The sequence below is a fragment of the Suillus paluster genome (assembly GCF_016628075.1).
Source record: "Suillus paluster strain FC165 chromosome Unknown EDB91scaffold_31, whole genome shotgun sequence".
Taxonomy (NCBI): Eukaryota; Fungi; Basidiomycota; class Agaricomycetes; order Boletales; family Suillaceae; genus Suillus; species Suillus paluster.
In genome coordinates, this window is record NW_024537591.1 from 44623 (window position 1) to 61748 (window position 17126).

The window sequence follows — 17126 nt, forward strand, 5'->3', positions numbered from 1 at the left end:
GAGACTGGTAGGCGACGAGGCCTTCGGTTAATCTTTAATACCTGCCGACCATTCTCGATGACGAAACAGTTAACAAAAGGGGGGACGCCGTAAGGAGCTCTCGGACGCGAGTTCGATGTACTCTTCCATTCCAGACCCTTGTGCTCGGCTCAGACTGGAATTGAATGAATGGTCGTAAACACAGCTTCTGGCGCGCCACAAACTTAAGAGCCCTTGGACACGAGTTCGCTTTATTCTTCCATTCTAGACACTTGCAACCCTCAGCTCAGACTGAGGTTGGATGAATAGTCGTACGTAAACACGGCTCCTGAAGCACCGCAAGGAACGCTCGGACGTGAGTTCGGTGTATTCTTCCATTCCAGATACTCGGAGTCGGAGTCGTGCTCGGGGTTAAATGGTCGTAACAATAGCTTCTAGAGCACAACGAGGAGCTCTCGGATACCAGTTTGATGTACTCTTCCATTCCAGCTCCTTGTGCTCGGCTTAGACTAGGGTTGAATGAATGGTCGTAAATTCTTAGGGGTCACTAGCGCGAGCAGACTAGGCCTCGTAAATTCCTATTGCTGTCAAAGAGAGCCTTCGTGCAATTTTGCCCCCAGATGCGGAATTAAAATAGGACGTATCAAGGGTGCTCACCATACAATGTGCCATGAGTTGTTATAAGCACTCCAACGTGATTTCTAGGAGAGCCTTCACGCAAGGAATGGAGTGCCTCGCAATTCAAAAGACCAAAACATGTTCGGGACAGAGGACAAATGTTGGCGTGGTCACTGATACGCACTATAGCCCCTGTCAAAGATTGTGCCTTCTAGTACGAAAATGCGTGCAATAACACTTACTTCACGACTTGCTCCCCAGATGGGCCGAACACGTACAAACAAGCGAAAGGGAGCCGAAGGCACTTCTTTGAAGTGCATTTACAAGTTGCAGATATGATTAGTGTCCACAATAGTAAGTAGTCACGGAGTATAGAGACGAAAGATGAGGCCGATTTCAACACGGTTCTGGGAGATTTCACGAAACAGATGCTTCGAATGACCATCTGAATCCTGATAGTCGCTCGCAGAGTACCAGAACAGATATATGCCTATTCAGGGGAAGACAAGCGCACAACAAGGCAGCCCGCGACTCGGAAGCATATGGTATAGCGGCCCTGCGTGGAAGAACAACATTTAATCAATCACGATGCGAAACCCGAAGGGCCTTGTGACCCATTGTGCAAGTAAACAGCGAGGGAAACATACCTACTGTTACCCACAGTACACACGCGACTTTTGCATTGACGTCGGCCGTCGTCGGCGAGGATAATAATATAAAGTCACCGTCTCTGCCCAGGAACTGAGACGCACGTTTGAGGCGGACTCATTGTCGATTGAGCGCCCTTCAATGGTGCCAACGTCCATCCTTTCACCGAGAACTCGAAATTTAATAGGTGCACTTATGAAGCAGGACAGTACCAGGTGTGCGCCTGAGATTCAGAAGCGCATGTTGAAATGCGAATATATCCGACAACTCGGTATTAGAGAGACAGTGGAAGAACGTGCAAGGGACCACGCAGAAGCTTCGCGAGCGTCTATATATAATTGGTAATTTGCGGCCTAATATTCATCATTGACCACGTTCACTCCTTATGACCTCCGGTTCATTCGCAGGCCCTCTTTGAACGACGATAGGATTCAGTGGAGAATCGGTGGTTTTGCAAGGTAAGCATGGTCACTGTAACCGTGAAAAGCCAAGTGATAATTCTGTAATCTGCAGCCTCGAACGTTCCTTAGGTTTCTTGACGTTCACGGGCACATGACGAGCGCTTTAATGTCCTTGGATCGCATGCAAACAAAAAAACTGTTCACAGGCGTATCATCATCTCAAAAAGGATGTAATAACTTAAGGATCAAAAGAATTTCGACGGCCTATAAGTATCGTGGTGCGCATCAAATGTTGAACTTGCCCTCCCGTGCTTCCATTCCGACGTAACGAGTTCAAAGCATGATTGTGCCATCAGTCGTCACCCTTGCTGTCCTTGCCAGAACTGCATCAGCAGCAGTCGCACCGACCTTCACCACCCCAGCTCCTGCGTAAGTGTTGTAAGCGTTATTTATCAGACACCTCTGATCTCAATCATGTAGACCGACTTCTCAATCTCCTTTCTATATCGGTGCTGCAAACACCACCCTCACAAACACGCCCGTTGTTCCCGGAAAGGTGTTCGACCGCTTCATTCAGATCTGGTTGGAGAATACGGACTTCGCTACGGCAGCCTCTCAGGGAGTCTTCCAGACCCTCGCTGCGCAGGGCATTACCTTGTCTGGGTACTACGGCGTGACCCACCCAAGTGAGCCAAATTACCTCGCTGTGGCTGGTGGTGACTTCTGGGGTCTGGGTGCTGACTCACTGGAGTACATTCCCACCAATATATCCACCGTTGTGGACTTGCTCGACCAGAAGAACATTAGCTGGGCGTCTTACCAGGAAAATATGCCCACGGATGGCTATACGGGATACAACTACACGAACGCGGCCGACGGATATACGTACTACGTGCGCAAGCACAACCCATTGATCATATACGACTCCGTTGCGACAATCCCTACCAGAGCGGCGCGTATTAGGAACTTCAACGACTTTGCTGTCGATGTATGCGCTCATTTTATGTGATGTCAAGGTTGACATGCTCACCCTAGAACAGGTTGGCAATAATTCTCTTTCTCAATGGATTTTCATCACTCCGAACCTCCGCAAGTATGCCCACACTCATATCACTGCACTGTGGATTATCTTATGATGCTATGCAGTGATGCCCACGATACTAATGTTGCATATACTGCTTCATGGCTTAACTATTGGCTCGTGCCCTTACTCAGCGACCCCAACTTCAACACCGCCAGGACGCTCATCTTGCTCACCTTCGATGAGTACGTCTCGTTCTATGGCATCATGGAATTGAACTAAAATCATGATTTGCAAAGAAACGAGACATATACCATTGGAAACCAGGTATACAGCGTCCTCCTGGGTGGAGTTATACCCCAGAACATGAAGAACACCACTGATGCAACGTTCTATACACACTACTCGACGTAAGTACTAGGACTTGACATGGGTGCTAGACTAACCAATCAACGAACAGACTTTCCACTGTTGAGAACAACTGGGACCTCGGTAACCTCGGTCGTCAGGACACTAACAAGACCGTATCCAGTGCGTACCTTTCGCCCCTTTTGACATTGTGTACTGACTGCATCGTCAGATGTTTTCAACCTCGTTGCTTCGGCCACCTCGTACAAGAACAATAACCTCACCGGTTCATCTTCCGGCCTTCCCCAGCTCAACATCACCGGAACCATCCCTGGACCGTTGAACCCTGACTACTACGTCCCCTATTTAGCACCTACGAACGGCACTGGCGGCGGCAGCGGCCCAACCTTCGTTGCTTCTAACATCAACAAGACGCTGACCCCAGCCAATGCTCCTGCACCAGTTAATATATCTGCAACATCAACTCCAACTCCAACTACAACCACCAGCAGTGCTACTGGTTTGACGAGCAATGCGGGTAACATGGTTGCTGCAGCCGCAGTCGCTGTGGTCGCGGCAATGCTACTCTAGTGGATGTAGTGCTGCAGTAAAGTTTACTCCGCATTGTACTATGTATCCACTTTTTAGTCAGTGCACGAGGCAAATTGATACAGGATATTAATTGTTACACATTAATATTGTGTGGTCGACGTCAATTGCACACAGCGAACTCCAAGCATTGTGCGTGCGAAGTTCAAACAAAACATCTCAAAAGGTCGTTTGTACAAAATACGTGATAATTACCATCGATTCAGGTCCGTTGAATGCCACAGCCGTTGGTCAGTAGTCAGTTATCAAGACCCATCCACACTCCTATGCGCTCCCAAGTTCTCTGACGCATTCTTGTCCAAGCTTCTCGCCTTGCGCGCACACAGTCTAAGCACCAGGCCTCGTCCTCGTCCCATTTGATGTCGATCAGGGCTTGAAGTCCACACAGGGGGTCGAACTGGTACTCGTCGTAGAGTCCAGAATCGTGCACGCGCCTCTCCCAAGCGTCACGCTTCGAGGACGGAGATGGACATTTGGAGAGATGCGTCGGCGAAGTGGAAGAGCTTGGCCCGGTAGCTGCGGTATGGTCTATCATCTCCTTTGGTTGGTTTGGGCATATGAAGGAGCGGTCCACGCGCACCGCAGCCTGTGACCAGGTTGAGATGAGTTGCTCTCTCATGCGTTCCAGACGCCTTTCGTCTGCGCGGCTGATTTCCAGGGACCCTCCATCGCTACCGTCCAACTCGCCGTCGCCAAGACCATAGCCTGCCAGCCGAACCATTTCATAGAAGGCCCTCTTCAACACGCTTTCAATGCCACAGGTCCTCGCGAGAGCTACGACTTCTACTGCATTAGGTTTTGTTTCCGTGGTGAAATCTGCGAGAGACGAGGACCAGGCATTCTCTAAGACTTTCACGGCGAAAGATCGATACGTGTCGAAACCCAACGCAGTTGCTCCACGAAGGATGGCAGCCAAGGCCGGGAATGTAGGGGGGGTGAAATAATATGCCCTTGTGGGTGGCGGTAAATATCTCACAAAAATCGGAAAAAAAACAAATAATTTCCTTACATCGGGTTCTTATCAAGCTGTAGCAGTGCCTCGAGGTCTTTTGGTGTGGTATTCGACAGGTGGTATACCAACCCGTGCTCATCACTTTCGACCACAACACTGTCGTCCATGTGCACATCTTGTTCGTCCAAGAGGCCAGCAAAAAACATCGACTGATCAACGAGCCTAGAACGGTGGAGTTTGAAGAGCACTCCTCCAACCTCGAGGACTGTGTTCCCATCAAGAATCCAGAACTGTTCATGTTTGTGCGCTACATGCGTAACTCGCTCCAACCTTGAACGCTTTGTGGGACGGATGTTCTCCGTTGAGACATCTTCTTTACAACTGCGAGCAGATTCAATAGAAGCCCTTCTCTTCCCCTTGCCATTACTCTTGTTTCTTTCCCCATTTTCATCGCCAGGAGTAGCGGCAAGGGATAGAGTTGAAGAGCTTGATGGCTCAATTGGACGAGGCTTTACCTTGCGAGCCACGGGACGCGGCCGTTTGGGCTGTGGCATTGGCAATAAGGGGGAAGATGGTAGATCATGAATCGCCATCGGTGACCTCGAGAAGTCCGCAGAGATATCCCCCTGTGAACGGGCAGCAGGAACATGAGCAGAGTCTTGCGCTCGACCTTTCTGAAGCGTGGACTTGGCAGGCTGCGATGCCGGAGGACGCGTCTTTGCGAGCATCTCAGACACAGAAGGGAGGTCAGGTTCGGGAGAGGATTCTAACTCTGCCTTTGATGGCAAATCACCCTTCAAGGAAAGATTAATGCTCGGGTCCAAGGAAGGGATGGGGTCGTAAGATGGCAGGGGAAAAGGCTGAGACTGCGAAGGCGCACAGGGAGGTGGTGAGTGAGATAGAGTACCCCTAGTGGAGCTAGATGGTGATGTCCCTTCTCGAGGGGAATTGCTGTGGCCAGACGATGACCTCGCAGAATTAGCCTTGATGTTGAGTACATTTTCCGAAGAACCATGAATTGAAGTATCGGCTTCATGGTTATCGTCACCATCTTTGATGTCGCCTTCGACACCTTTGTTTCCATCCTCACATTCGCCTTCATCTTCGCCTTCGCTTTCACCTTCACCCGGTATGTCGTCTTCGTCTTTGTCGTCACCTTCATGTTCGTCGTCACCTTTATGTTCGTCGTCACCTTTGTCATCTTCATCTTTACCTTTACAACCGTGTTCGTAATCTTCATCTTCGTCGTCGTCTTCAGCTCCACTACCATTCTCGACTGTTCGCGTTGCTCGCGATTTCACCTTGGTTTGAGAAGCTAGCTTTTTGCTCTGATGGGGTGACGGCCGCACATGAGCTTGTACTGACGAGGCATGACCAATGCGACCAGACATCGTCGGCGCCTTTTTTGTGCGTTGCTGGTCAGAGGACGCGTGGTTGCCCATCCCCAAGTGTTTGAACGAAGAGGGGTCGATTCCGAATTCCGAAAACGGACACCCAAGAACTACTACTATGTAGGTAAACTTGGTAAATCTAGGTTTGAATTTGGATAGTGCGCGCTTTGGAGTAGTCACGTGACCTGTAGCCAATAAGAAAACTAAATTTTTCGTCGAGAATATAGGAGATGTTGAAATTAATGTTTGAATATTGACGCGACGTGGTCGCGTCATTAATGCATGTATCCATTCTACAACTCCAATGGACGTGAACTCTATCATTCAAACTGTGCAGGAAGCATCACTGGAAGGACTCTAGGCAGTTCCTTTGTATTCAATACACAGCTACGAACCTTCTGGCTTCTGTTCATCCAACCCTGACAACAAATTTCCACAAAGGTTTCGGTGCTTCGATCAACACGGAAGTTCGTGCCAACGCTTTCCCTTACTCCTCCGTCGCAACTCGTCACCAAATAGGATCAACTTAAACCCCACCACCAGGATTCAGGAAGCACTATCGTACCTGGTTCTGAGATGGAGGACAACATCCTTTTATGGCGCCAGGCTCTGACTACGGGAGACTAGCGCCAGGCAGGAATCTAGTGACCAAGAGTCCTTTCATGATTTCTTCTGCACGGCCAATCCGTCGGGTCCGGACTGGCTGTACAAAACCTACTTCAGACCACTAGTATTCACACCACATCACGGAACTGACACCGTGACTCTGGAGGGCTGAGTCTGCTAATACGTCTTACCTTGCCTTCGCCAAGGATGAACATTCCAACCGTGATTATGTGGACGAAGCCCTCCGGTACATCGCATACAGCGTTCCCTGCACCATTGAGGCTGTATTTGTTTATCCGTAGACCCTGCATACGCTCTCGCCGCTATCCCCCAGGCCTTACCATTCTGCCAAACTGATTGAAAGAACCCCCGACCTCTGCCCGCAGCGCTATTTGCAGGACATAAAAGCAAGTTGTCCTCCTACCATTCCACCTCCTTCATTATCCGAGATCCCCTTTGGCAGATCCCTTATCACTTCATAAATAATGCATTTTTCCTTCCTCATTGCCGTTGCTACTGCTTTGACAGCATCCATGTCTGTCAGTGCATCCGATAAATGTGCTGCGCAGTACGCAAATTGCAAAACGAACAAGGATTGCTGCTCTGGCCTTGTTTGTGTGTCTGTGAGTATGAGTGGTTTTGTTTGCATCCAGGATCCAATCCCATGACTCACCATTTGCGCCTTGCAACGCTATAAGGATTTCACTTCATACTGCGATGTTCCATGATTCTTGATGAGCTGGAAGCCTGAGTGACAGGTCGCGATGTGAGTCATGTTTGTGTTTTCGCTTTGGTGCTGTGCTTGATGATACGATACATAGCAAGACCTGAGCTAAAAGGTCAAAATAAGCCAACTTCGAGGGCAGTTTTTGTTGACCGCGAACTCGTCATACACTGCCGACTACCTTCCTTCTACTTTTTGGTCTGCCTTGTACTAGTAACTATCTACTAGGGGGAGAACCAAGTTCATTCTTAACAGTTGTGTCTGCTATGAAGATGTGCGGCGTCCGTCACTCATATTTCACCAGCTCCCAGGCTCCAGCCCATGTATTCGACATTAATCACGGGGTTACCGGTCCCATTATACGTTTTGGAGCTTGCATTGTGATCAGCGCGAAGAATTCAATTGAGTGAGATATACGAGATTATAATATTGTACACCATTATTAGTGACTGAAACAACTGCAAACAACTGCAAACTTTTATGCTGATAGTGTATTAGTACACAATTCAACTTGTAGTTGTGAAAAATCGTCAAGAATCAGTCGACATCATAGTCACTCGGCTTCCCAAGAGCACTGGTACTCGCAACCTTCTTTCCTTCGGGCGTTGGTGCGCTGGCACTCTCGGCGTGCCCGTTTGCAATTCTTTCTTGCCCCGCCTCCTCTCGAGCATCTTCGAGTGTCTTCATCACCTCCTCCCACAACGGCTTGATAAAGTACCAGGAAAGGGCATACCACCCGGAGCCAACTTCGAGGGAACATGGCCGGAACCGGGTCCAAGAATGCCCCGACCCAAATGGCGGGAAAGACATCATACCGCAGCAGATGCACCGCGGTCCTCGGGTCGATATTGTATTCACGGAAGTTGCGGGCGATAGATTTCAGGTGTCCAGGTGATACGACACTCTCAAGGAAGGTGGAGACAATAATGCATGCTTGAGCGTCAACCTCAGTGAGTGTGGCTCACCCTTTGAGCCTTGGGCGGAATATGTCGAACCATGATACAATCCGGTCCCGGTACAATTTATTGGTGCATGAGAGTGCTTGAATGTCGGCTAGTTCAAGATAGTCGTAGATAGTGTTGGAGGTGTGTGAGTAGCATCATGATAACAGCGTGAGGAGCCGAGAGTTGTCTAGGTCGTCCGACATCAGATTACTTGCATTAAATTGGTTATGGCCACAGGAAATTGAGTCGATTGCACTCATTTATGAGTAAACGATTTTATATAATCAGTGGAGGTCATTACCTTGTTACGCAAATAAACTGCTACTCAATGGTGTCAGTTTAGGGATCATCAACTTAAATCAGTGAATCACACCCTACTGTTGGCATACACTAAAAAGTAACATTGCTCTCATGTCAGAGCAGCGTAAAGCGCAAAAATACAACTGCTTTCCCTCACCGAATATTGAGGCCTGCCACTGAGTGTGCTGGCTTATCTCCCTATACCATCCATGTCTCTTTACACCTCCTTCGCTGTTGCAGGCGCAGGCCCCACAATCGGTGGCCGTATCGTGAAGGTGGGACCCATTAACTATCGCTTGGTACCTCCTTAGTCTGTCTAACTGCTTGGTAGGCTCTGCTTGAGCGAGGTGCTTCAGTAGTTGCTCTTACTCGACCGTCGAGTGCATCGACGTCAAGCCCACTCCTCGAGGGCGCTAAGATCGTCACGGCTGACTATGCTGACGTCAAATCAGTTGCTTCCATTCTTCGCGAGCATAAAGTGGAGGTCGTGATTTCTGCATTGGCATACGGCGCATTGCCTTCGCAGTCTACTATCGCCGATGCTGCTAAGGAAGCTGGTGTGAAGCTTTTCGTTCCCTCTGAATACGGCATGCCCACGGAAGGAGGGAAGGGTGGTCACTTGGTGATCAAATCACAGTTTGCTGGTGAGACTTTTTGTTTTGTGCCTGGTTTGTTGTTAAACGCTCACGTTATTGCAGACCACCTGAAATCGCTGGGCATTCCTTCATTGCGCATCTATGTAACTGCCCGTTGTCTCTCCTATGCCCGACAGCTAGTGACACCTTTTAACATAGAACGGAATGTTCATGGACTTCATTCCATGGCTTACCGCAGTCGGCGCCGGAAAGTTCTTGGTCATGGGCAAGGGTGATGCATCTTTTTCTTCCACTTCATTGGACGACGTTTCAGGTACACGATGAATAATTTTCAGTGATCATAGTGACACACCACGCCATCTAGGTTTTATTGCTCACGTTCTTACCTCCTTCCAACCGGCCAAACTCCATGATGCCACATTCCGCATCCAGGGGGAACGTACCTCCCTCAATAAAATTGGTGCCCTGTATGCATCCAAGAATATTCCGGTAGAGCACGTCACCTCCCTGCCCGAAGGATACACCAAGCAGGTTTTTTTGCAAGGCATGATCGACCAGGGCCGGGCCAGCTCCGGGTGGGACAACTACGTCGACAAGGACGTCCTGGAGAATGCTGATAGTGGTAATGCGGCATGGCCTGGGCACCATTGGAAGAGTGTCAAGGAGGTGTTGGGATTGTAGGCTTGAGGGCGCCAGCTGGTTTTTTCTGCATTCTGGGTCACTGTATCACGAGTCTCTTTCCAGTCTGAGGTACGCTCAACCGTCACCTCCACTTTACGTTCAACCGTTCGACGTACATCATCATTCTGTACACGATAATCGTCGAGTTCGCATGACTTCCGAGAAGGTACGAGTATGCTCAAAGACTCTACACACTAGTTGACCAACAGACCTCCGCTCTGCTCTCCGCATTGGTTACTTAGATAAGATGGTATCTGTAACTGCTGTATTTGGCTCGGTAGACTCGCAAATTGCATTAGCATCCCTGCGGCCATGTGCCAGCCAATATGACAGTGGAACGCCCAGAGACCTGGGTTGTCAGTGATGAAGCGGATGACGACCCAGCCATAACCGGGAAGAGTCAGTGTGTCGCGTCTTGGCGGATTGATAGTGTTGAGTTGGGACACCCCAGGCAAGTAACTGCCATCACCTTCACCAATGATCCAGAATACATGCCCATGAAGATGGAATCTGCAAATGAATTTCAGTCAAAAGAGACTAGCACTAGTGCATTCAATGACACGTACGGATGGCTACCATCATCGTAATTATTCACGATCAAGTCAACGACAGTGATATTATCGTTGACAACCATAAGTTGGCTCGAGTCAAAGGCGGTCTGAATCCCGGTCTTCGACATCTGCAGCAAAGTAGGGTTTGTACTATCCGCCTCCCAGCTCGTGTTGTTAATGAATGCCAGCGTTTGCGCACCACCCGATTGAATTGTTTGCTGGAAAGACGCGGCGACTATGACAGTTTGCGTGCTGTTAGGTGGGTTCATGGCAATTTGAGGTACGATCATAGTGCTGTTGAGGTCGAGACAAAGGGCAGGGAATGCATCTGACCAGTCCTGAGTGTTCGGTGTCGTTGGTGAGGCACCGTATGTCATTGTAGCCAGCACCATTGTGTTGAGGTTGGGATTACTGAGTTTGTAGCAAGTGCTCTGCATCTCCGCGCGTACGTTATACGATCCAGCGGTCTGATTTGTCGTCAAGATAACGGAGTAGCGCTGTGCGACGTGTATGGGGACACGGTGCACATTCACAGGTTCAAGAGAGGTCCCGTCTGCCTCAACGACACTCAGCACATGCGAGTCCACGCTGAACATGAACTCCGTCAGCGTGCCCATATTGATGAGGCGAAGCCGATAGCGCAAATTTGGCTGAAGATCTAACGAGGAACCAGTCATCTTGCCGTTGATGAGACCGCTATCCGGAGGAGGCTCTGCTCCAGGATTAACTCCACCATAGTTGGATCCATCAATCCCAGCAACACTCAGATACTGAGTGAGCAATCCGGAGGACATCACATTGTACCAATCTAAAGAAGAGAGTTATCCTGAGAACACAGATAAAAATAAAATGTTGATACGAACCCGAAAGTATAACAAGAGCCTCGCGGTCATATTGGCCATAAATAGGCTCGCTGGGAGAGTGAATTACAAGCGGTCCATAAATACCGTCTGTGTACCTTGTTTTGTTGTTAGTCCCAAGAAGAAACCACAATGTGCTGCAGATATTTACTGCGTAGATGCATGAGCATGATACCAGAACGTCCCATATTGGTTTGGATTAATGGTGAAACGATAGGCTGAATATGTTAGACGCATAAACTGCGGTCGCAAGAAGTCAACGTACTGAAATTCATGCCCGGAGGGATGGGACACTGAGTGATACCGTTGGTGCCATCCATGTAGTTGGTTCCGTTTTGAAGTTGCCCGTGCCAGTGAATAGTAGTGCCGTTGGATAGTTGGTTGAAAACGTTAACCACGAGCTCATCACCGCTGTTCACCTCAACAAGAGGGCCAGGGAATTGGTCTAAAATTCGGAAGTCAGTGGGATCAGCGTCATGTATGTTGGGTAACGGTGCATACTGTTTACCACCAACATAGGTCTCTCAAAACCATCAGGTGAGCCGACTGTTTCAGATATGACGAATTCGTAATATCTGGTTGTCGGTGTATTCGTGACAACAAAATTCGGATCGAGGAGAAATGAAGAGTTCGTCGTGACATAGTTCGAGCTTGACTTCTTCTTCAATCCCAATCCGAGCCCCAAACCAAGACCCAAGGCAAGAACGACCACGAAGGCACAAACTATGCCTATGATTACAAACAACCTCCGGCGACCTAAATTCTAGTTAGAGTCAAACAGGTATAACGCGAGTCCACGAACCACTTCGCTTGACGGGTGTGACGCGGGTCTGGTTTAACGGCAGACCCTCAGGCTCAGCTTTTGTTTCGACATCATGGTCGTTCGAGCTACCCTCTTTCGATGGTGACATCAGGGTAGACATCGTGAAAAATGGAGGTTGGCCCCTGGTACGTGGTGAGGCGTCAATTTCGGGACTCTATATGGGCTAGAGGAGACCGCATGTGGTTGTCCGATGCACGTTCGTAGGGATTATTGATATGGATATGAGGACAGGGTACGAATCAGCGGTAAAGATATCCGACAATTGTGATGGGATTCTGCAGCTGGAGGATTGCAGTCTATAAATTGTGTGAGAACGTTCAACTATTGAACACGCACGACAGTACTTGTCAATCCACTCAAAGTCCATCTCACCGTCTCGGTCCCTTCCTCTCCAGGGCCAGGCAGCAGCATTGGCCGCCGACCGGTTGCAGCCACGGTTATTTCTTGCTGAGATCCCTTTCAGGTTTGTATGGTGCCAGTCGATTGTCATGAATCGCCTTTCTAATCGAGAACATAGTCTGAATCTGACAAAGTTGATATGTTTAGATCGCGCTACAGAGGATTAGACAAAACAAGGAGCCGGGGTGAGATAATGTTTTAAATTTACTACTTTGCATCCCTGCTCCATTGATACGCTCATAAATCCACCGTGGTAGAACCTGGTAGAATTATCAGTCACAGCTATCTGTTTCAGGTAGTCGTATTTCAACAAGCCCGTGAGGCGCTAGTCTCCCCTAGTCAGACCCAATAGAATGAAGACAATCGTTCCTTCTAACAATGAGGCGCAATCATGCCCGATGGTTCTGGTACTGCCCTGCAACCTCCTGCAACTTCACATCAATGACGGTCCCCGTCAAACGTGCGTTCCTAGTTCCGACTAGCGAAGCGTCATTGTATTTCCGTCCCGCCGACTCCGGCCGACGACGTATGTGTTAGGGTAGTGGTCAGTAAGTGTGTAAAATAGACATCGACATCGTTTATTTAACTCACTGCTTTGATTAATATGTCACATGACCCAGCCCCTTGCATAGTGGTTCATTGTTCGAACTCTGCAACTTCTAAATGTAGTTCAAGAAGTGCCTTCCGCTCTGATAGATCTTGTCTGTTTGTTCGTCTTCCATGCGCCGGAGAGGAAACCATGATTACTACACGCACTTCGTAATCGAAGGCACAATCTTTGAGAGCGTAAATCGACCACACTATTTGCGCTGGTCCTGCCCTGAGCACGCCTTGGCCATTTGAATTGCGAGGCATTCCATTTCTCGCGTCCAAAGAAGCTGTCTTGGAAGGCAGCATCGCAGTGCTCATGACACATTGCAGGGTGAGCGTCATTCGTAAGATTCTTGTGTAATGCGATCATTTCGCTCACATGTCGCAGTTTAATCGGCCTCCCTAACTCTAATGTTTGACTCGATTACTAGACACCATCCATTATTGGACCAGCGAGTTCTCGATTCTGCTTAACACGATCTTGCAATATACAGGAAAGGCTCAGATCTTTAGTTCTGAACATTTGTATGGGAACGTAATCTTGCGCAATCTAGAATGCTTACCAGGACACATTGATATTTCGAGCTACGTATGACCGCTCATTGCCACCCAGGTTCGAACCGAGTACGATGATCTGGAATGGAAGAGTACACCGAACTCGCGTCCGAAGGTGTTCCCCCATTTGTTATTTTGTCATCGGGACCATTTGGTAGATATTAACGACGATCAGAGGTTCGCCACCTACCGTCCTCCCAGCCCCCCGTACACACACGCTAATCTACACTTTTGACCATGTCTGACAATTCCGAGCTCGCTCCCGGAAGCTACAAGATTGAGAGCGCCCAGTGGTCGGGGCAGCTAGTGACCCTAGGAGGTGGTGATGCCATCGAAGGCTACGAGAAACTTGTAGGAGGAGTGCAAGTTGTGCGTCGGGCTCTAATTTCCTACGTCCTATCGCTGATAAAGCATGTATGCAGTGGCAGCTCAGATACACTGAACACGGTTACGCGACGTTCCAAGGCTCTTCGGCTGACGTGCCGGATGGAAATTTCATTGCTGTCGACTGGAATGTAAGCGTACTATTGTTCTCCAATGTGCGAGGCTTATCCTGACTCGGTTCCAGTCGTATACGCTGGTATACAGTGACAAACCTTCAAATTTTATGCTGCGGAGAGAAGGGGATTATTTTGTGTATGTGCTTCCATTGACTAGCGAATGGCATAATAGCTTCAGCTCTGAGACCTACATTCAGGGTGAAAGTTAACGTACCCGACGCTGTCTTTAGCTGGCAGCTCCCGTCTCCGGAGAATGGTTCACGTGTAGGTCTTAATGTCAACCCAAACATGAGATTTTGTCGCGGCTTACAAGATGCGTACAGATCACGCTTGGCAGCACCAACTGGAGCGAAATGGAATTTTTTCAAGTGATGCACTGAACAACGAAGTACCTAATCTTCTGCGAGAAACCCTTATCGCGTAACTGTACTCAAGTTTCTTGACTGAGAACGAAAGCCGCCTTTCTCAAATTCCGCGAACATCTCACTCACCAACATACAACTAGAACACAAGTTCGAGCCAAGGTGAATCACTATTAACGTGACACTAGTAGTGGGTCTCAAGCTCCAAGAACTATTTCACTCGAAGCGTAGATCATATAATGTTGATTGACAATTTCTGGTCAGGTCGCCGCCGCAATGTCAATTTATAATTAAAGACATCAGTTGCCTAGTGCTGCTCAGAGCTTTTTGAGCGCTGGTTTGGGGATGGCCTCATGTCGTCGGTTTACAATGAGCCTCCTCCACCCATCAGAGTGTGCTTGTTACATAAATATATATATATAATCTCGGACCCACTAACTGCCAATTTCCACAACATAAACTATTGAAGTAGTGAGAACCGTGGGTTGGTCAGCCACCTAGTGTCCTTCGGGCTCAAGTTGTCGTAGCGTAGCTCTTCACCACCGTGACTTCCTTGCCTTGCTTGCAACACGCAGGCACACTAGTACTAGCACTGTCAGGTTTAGGCCACTCCACCGCGGTCACTGGTACTTATTGCACACAATCTTGAAGTCAGAATATGTCGCGGACATATCAAGTCCGATCAAAACCAAACAATTCCACCATCGACTAGTCATTCAGCTTCACTCCCAGTCGATTTCAACATGGTACCGTCACATGCGCGACAATGCTGGTCCCGACTCTTGAGGGACAACTTGACAAAGCCCCGCAATTAATGACGTCCCCGTCAACCGTGCGTTCGGTAAGTATGTAAAATAGGCAATGCATCGAATCATTTATTTTCCTCACTGAAGTTAGATTACAGCTAAGTTCACGACTCACAAGGCCCTTTGGAATTTCGAATCATGCTTGATTGTTGCCACGATACCGATCTGAGGAGTTCCAGAAGTGCTTCGGCCCTGATAAACTCCGTTTGTTTGACCCCGTCTTCACTGATCTGGGGAGCAAATCGTTATTGCTCGGACTTCGTAATCAACGGTACAATCTTTGACAGGATGAATTCACGAGGCATACTATGTGGTAAGTATTTGTGCTGGTGACCATACCAATCAAGGTCAACATTCCTTTCCTGTCTCTTGGCTTTGGATTATGAGACATTCCATTCCTCGCGTCCGAAGAGGCTGTCTTGGAAGTCAGCATCGTGGGGTGGTCGTGTGGGGTAAGTCCATCATTCGTAATGGTCTTGTGTAACGCGATCATTTCGCTCGCATTCCGCAGTTTTGAATTGGGTTGCCTAACTCTATTACTTGGGTCAGTTCACTACACAACCTCCATCCACTATTGAACCGGCGAGTGCTTAATTCTGATTTACACAAACTCCCAATATACAGGCAAAGCTCTTTTCAGTTCCGAACATAGAAACATATTTGTATGGGAGCATAATCACAATCCCGCATAATCTAAAATGCCATCACATTGATTCGAGCTACTTATGACCGCTCTTGCCACCCCAGTCTGATTATGTAGGATCTGGAATGGAAGAGTACACCAAACTCGCGTCCGAGCTCGGGTCCTTACGATATTCCCCCTTTGTTGTTCTGTCACATCAAGAACGTTTGGAAGATATAAACGAGAAATCAAAAGCTCATCACCCATCACTCTCTCAGCCTCCTCATACACACACATCTACTCTTTTGACTATGTCTGACTATCCGCTCCCTCCAGGAAGTTACCAGATTGTGAATGCCGAGTGGACGGATCGGTTAGTGACCGTAGGAAATAATAATGCCATCGATGGCAGCGAAAAACTCTGGGGCGGCGTGCAAGTTGTGCGTCGGGCTCAATTTCCTAAGTCCCGTTACTGATCAAACATGTAGTGGCATCTCGAATATGACGACAACAATCAGGCGGTATTCCGAGGCTCGTCGGCGGACGTGCCGGATGGTGATTACATTGCTGTCAACTGGAGCGTAAGCGTACCATTGTTCTATGATGTATGGGACTTCTCCTGACTCGGCTTCAGTCGTATAAGCTGGTTTACAGTAAAACACCAACGGCATTTATACTCCGGAGACAAGGGGGTTATATTGTGTACGTGTTTCCATTGAATCACAGCTGCCATGGGTTGAGTATTGAGTCCTACATTTAGGGTGAATGCCCCAATGCCCGGCGGAGGTATCGCAACCTGGCTGCTCCCGTCTCCGAGTAATGGCACGCCTGTAGGTTTTAATGTCAATCTGAAATTTTGCCACAGCTTACAGGATGCGCACAGATCGATGTTGTCCCGGCCAACAGTAATGAGTCTGATGCCATGAGATGGAACTTCGTGTATCTGTCGGAGTGATGTATTCGAAGTGATGCACGGAACAACGAAGTACCCAAACTTCTGCAAGAAACCCTGTGTATATTGTGTACTGCATGTAGTCAAATTTCTTGACCGAGAACGAAAGCTGCCTTTATCAAATCTCACTGGCTTTGCGAAACTCTCACTCAACAACATGGCTTTCTGTTGGTTGGTACTTCAAGCAATTTTATCGGAACACGAATCCGAGTCAACTCAAATGACATGTAATAATGTGACGCACTGACCTCGGGCTTCAAGCTTCAAGAACGGTGATACATATTTCA

General features: G+C 48.5%; 6 protein-coding genes across 6 annotated transcripts; 4 read left to right on the top strand and 2 right to left on the bottom strand.

Moving 5' to 3' along the window:
• Positions 1 to 1894: 1894 nt before the first annotated feature.
• Positions 1895 to 3734, top strand: EDB91DRAFT_445294 (phosphoesterase family-domain-containing protein). Its single transcript, XM_041327292.1, has 7 exons — positions 1895 to 2075; positions 2127 to 2634; positions 2687 to 2739; positions 2793 to 2912; positions 2967 to 3077; positions 3128 to 3198; positions 3248 to 3734. The coding sequence occupies exons 1-7, from the start codon at positions 1987 to 1989 to the stop codon at positions 3604 to 3606; spliced, it is 1311 nt and encodes a 436-aa protein (XP_041176440.1). The 5' UTR covers positions 1895 to 1986; the 3' UTR covers positions 3607 to 3734.
• Positions 3735 to 3862: 128 nt separating this feature from the next.
• EDB91DRAFT_1054438 (uncharacterized protein) lies at positions 3863 to 5130 on the bottom strand (the record flags this gene model as incomplete). The annotated part of the gene is made up of 2 exons (XM_041313830.1): positions 3863 to 4574; positions 4634 to 5130. The coding sequence occupies 2 exons, from the start codon at positions 5128 to 5130 to the stop codon at positions 3863 to 3865; spliced, it is 1209 nt and encodes a 402-aa protein (XP_041176441.1).
• Positions 5131 to 8750: 3620 nt separating this feature from the next.
• Positions 8751 to 9818, top strand: EDB91DRAFT_1237696 (uncharacterized protein; the record flags this gene model as incomplete). Its single annotated transcript, XM_041321612.1, has 5 exons — positions 8751 to 8816; positions 8873 to 9185; positions 9240 to 9280; positions 9336 to 9450; positions 9502 to 9818. The coding sequence occupies 5 exons, from the start codon at positions 8751 to 8753 to the stop codon at positions 9816 to 9818; spliced, it is 852 nt and encodes a 283-aa protein (XP_041176442.1).
• An 80-nt stretch (positions 9819 to 9898) lies between these two features.
• EDB91DRAFT_445616 (multi-copper oxidase laccase-like protein) lies at positions 9899 to 12647 on the bottom strand. Its single transcript, XM_041327293.1, has 8 exons — positions 12389 to 12647; positions 12035 to 12333; positions 11731 to 11985; positions 11495 to 11674; positions 11381 to 11447; positions 11233 to 11327; positions 10385 to 11177; positions 9899 to 10328 (listed from the first exon to the last, which is right to left on the bottom strand). Exons 2-8 carry the CDS (start codon positions 12150 to 12152, stop codon positions 10013 to 10015), a joined length of 1824 nt encoding a protein of 607 aa, XP_041176443.1. The 5' UTR covers positions 12153 to 12333; positions 12389 to 12647; the 3' UTR covers positions 9899 to 10012.
• Positions 12648 to 13834: 1187 nt separating this feature from the next.
• On the top strand, positions 13835 to 14521 carry EDB91DRAFT_1082648 (uncharacterized protein; the record flags this gene model as incomplete). Its single annotated transcript, XM_041315513.1, has 5 exons — positions 13835 to 13966; positions 14020 to 14112; positions 14166 to 14233; positions 14295 to 14361; positions 14411 to 14521. The coding sequence occupies 5 exons, from the start codon at positions 13835 to 13837 to the stop codon at positions 14519 to 14521; spliced, it is 471 nt and encodes a 156-aa protein (XP_041176444.1).
• Positions 14522 to 15673: 1152 nt separating this feature from the next.
• Positions 15674 to 17054, top strand: EDB91DRAFT_1137623 (uncharacterized protein). Its single transcript, XM_041318869.1, has 5 exons — positions 15674 to 16327; positions 16376 to 16468; positions 16522 to 16589; positions 16648 to 16717; positions 16771 to 17054. The coding sequence occupies exons 1-5, from the start codon at positions 16034 to 16036 to the stop codon at positions 16840 to 16842; spliced, it is 597 nt and encodes a 198-aa protein (XP_041176445.1). The 5' UTR covers positions 15674 to 16033; the 3' UTR covers positions 16843 to 17054.
• Positions 17055 to 17126: the final 72 nt, after the last annotated feature.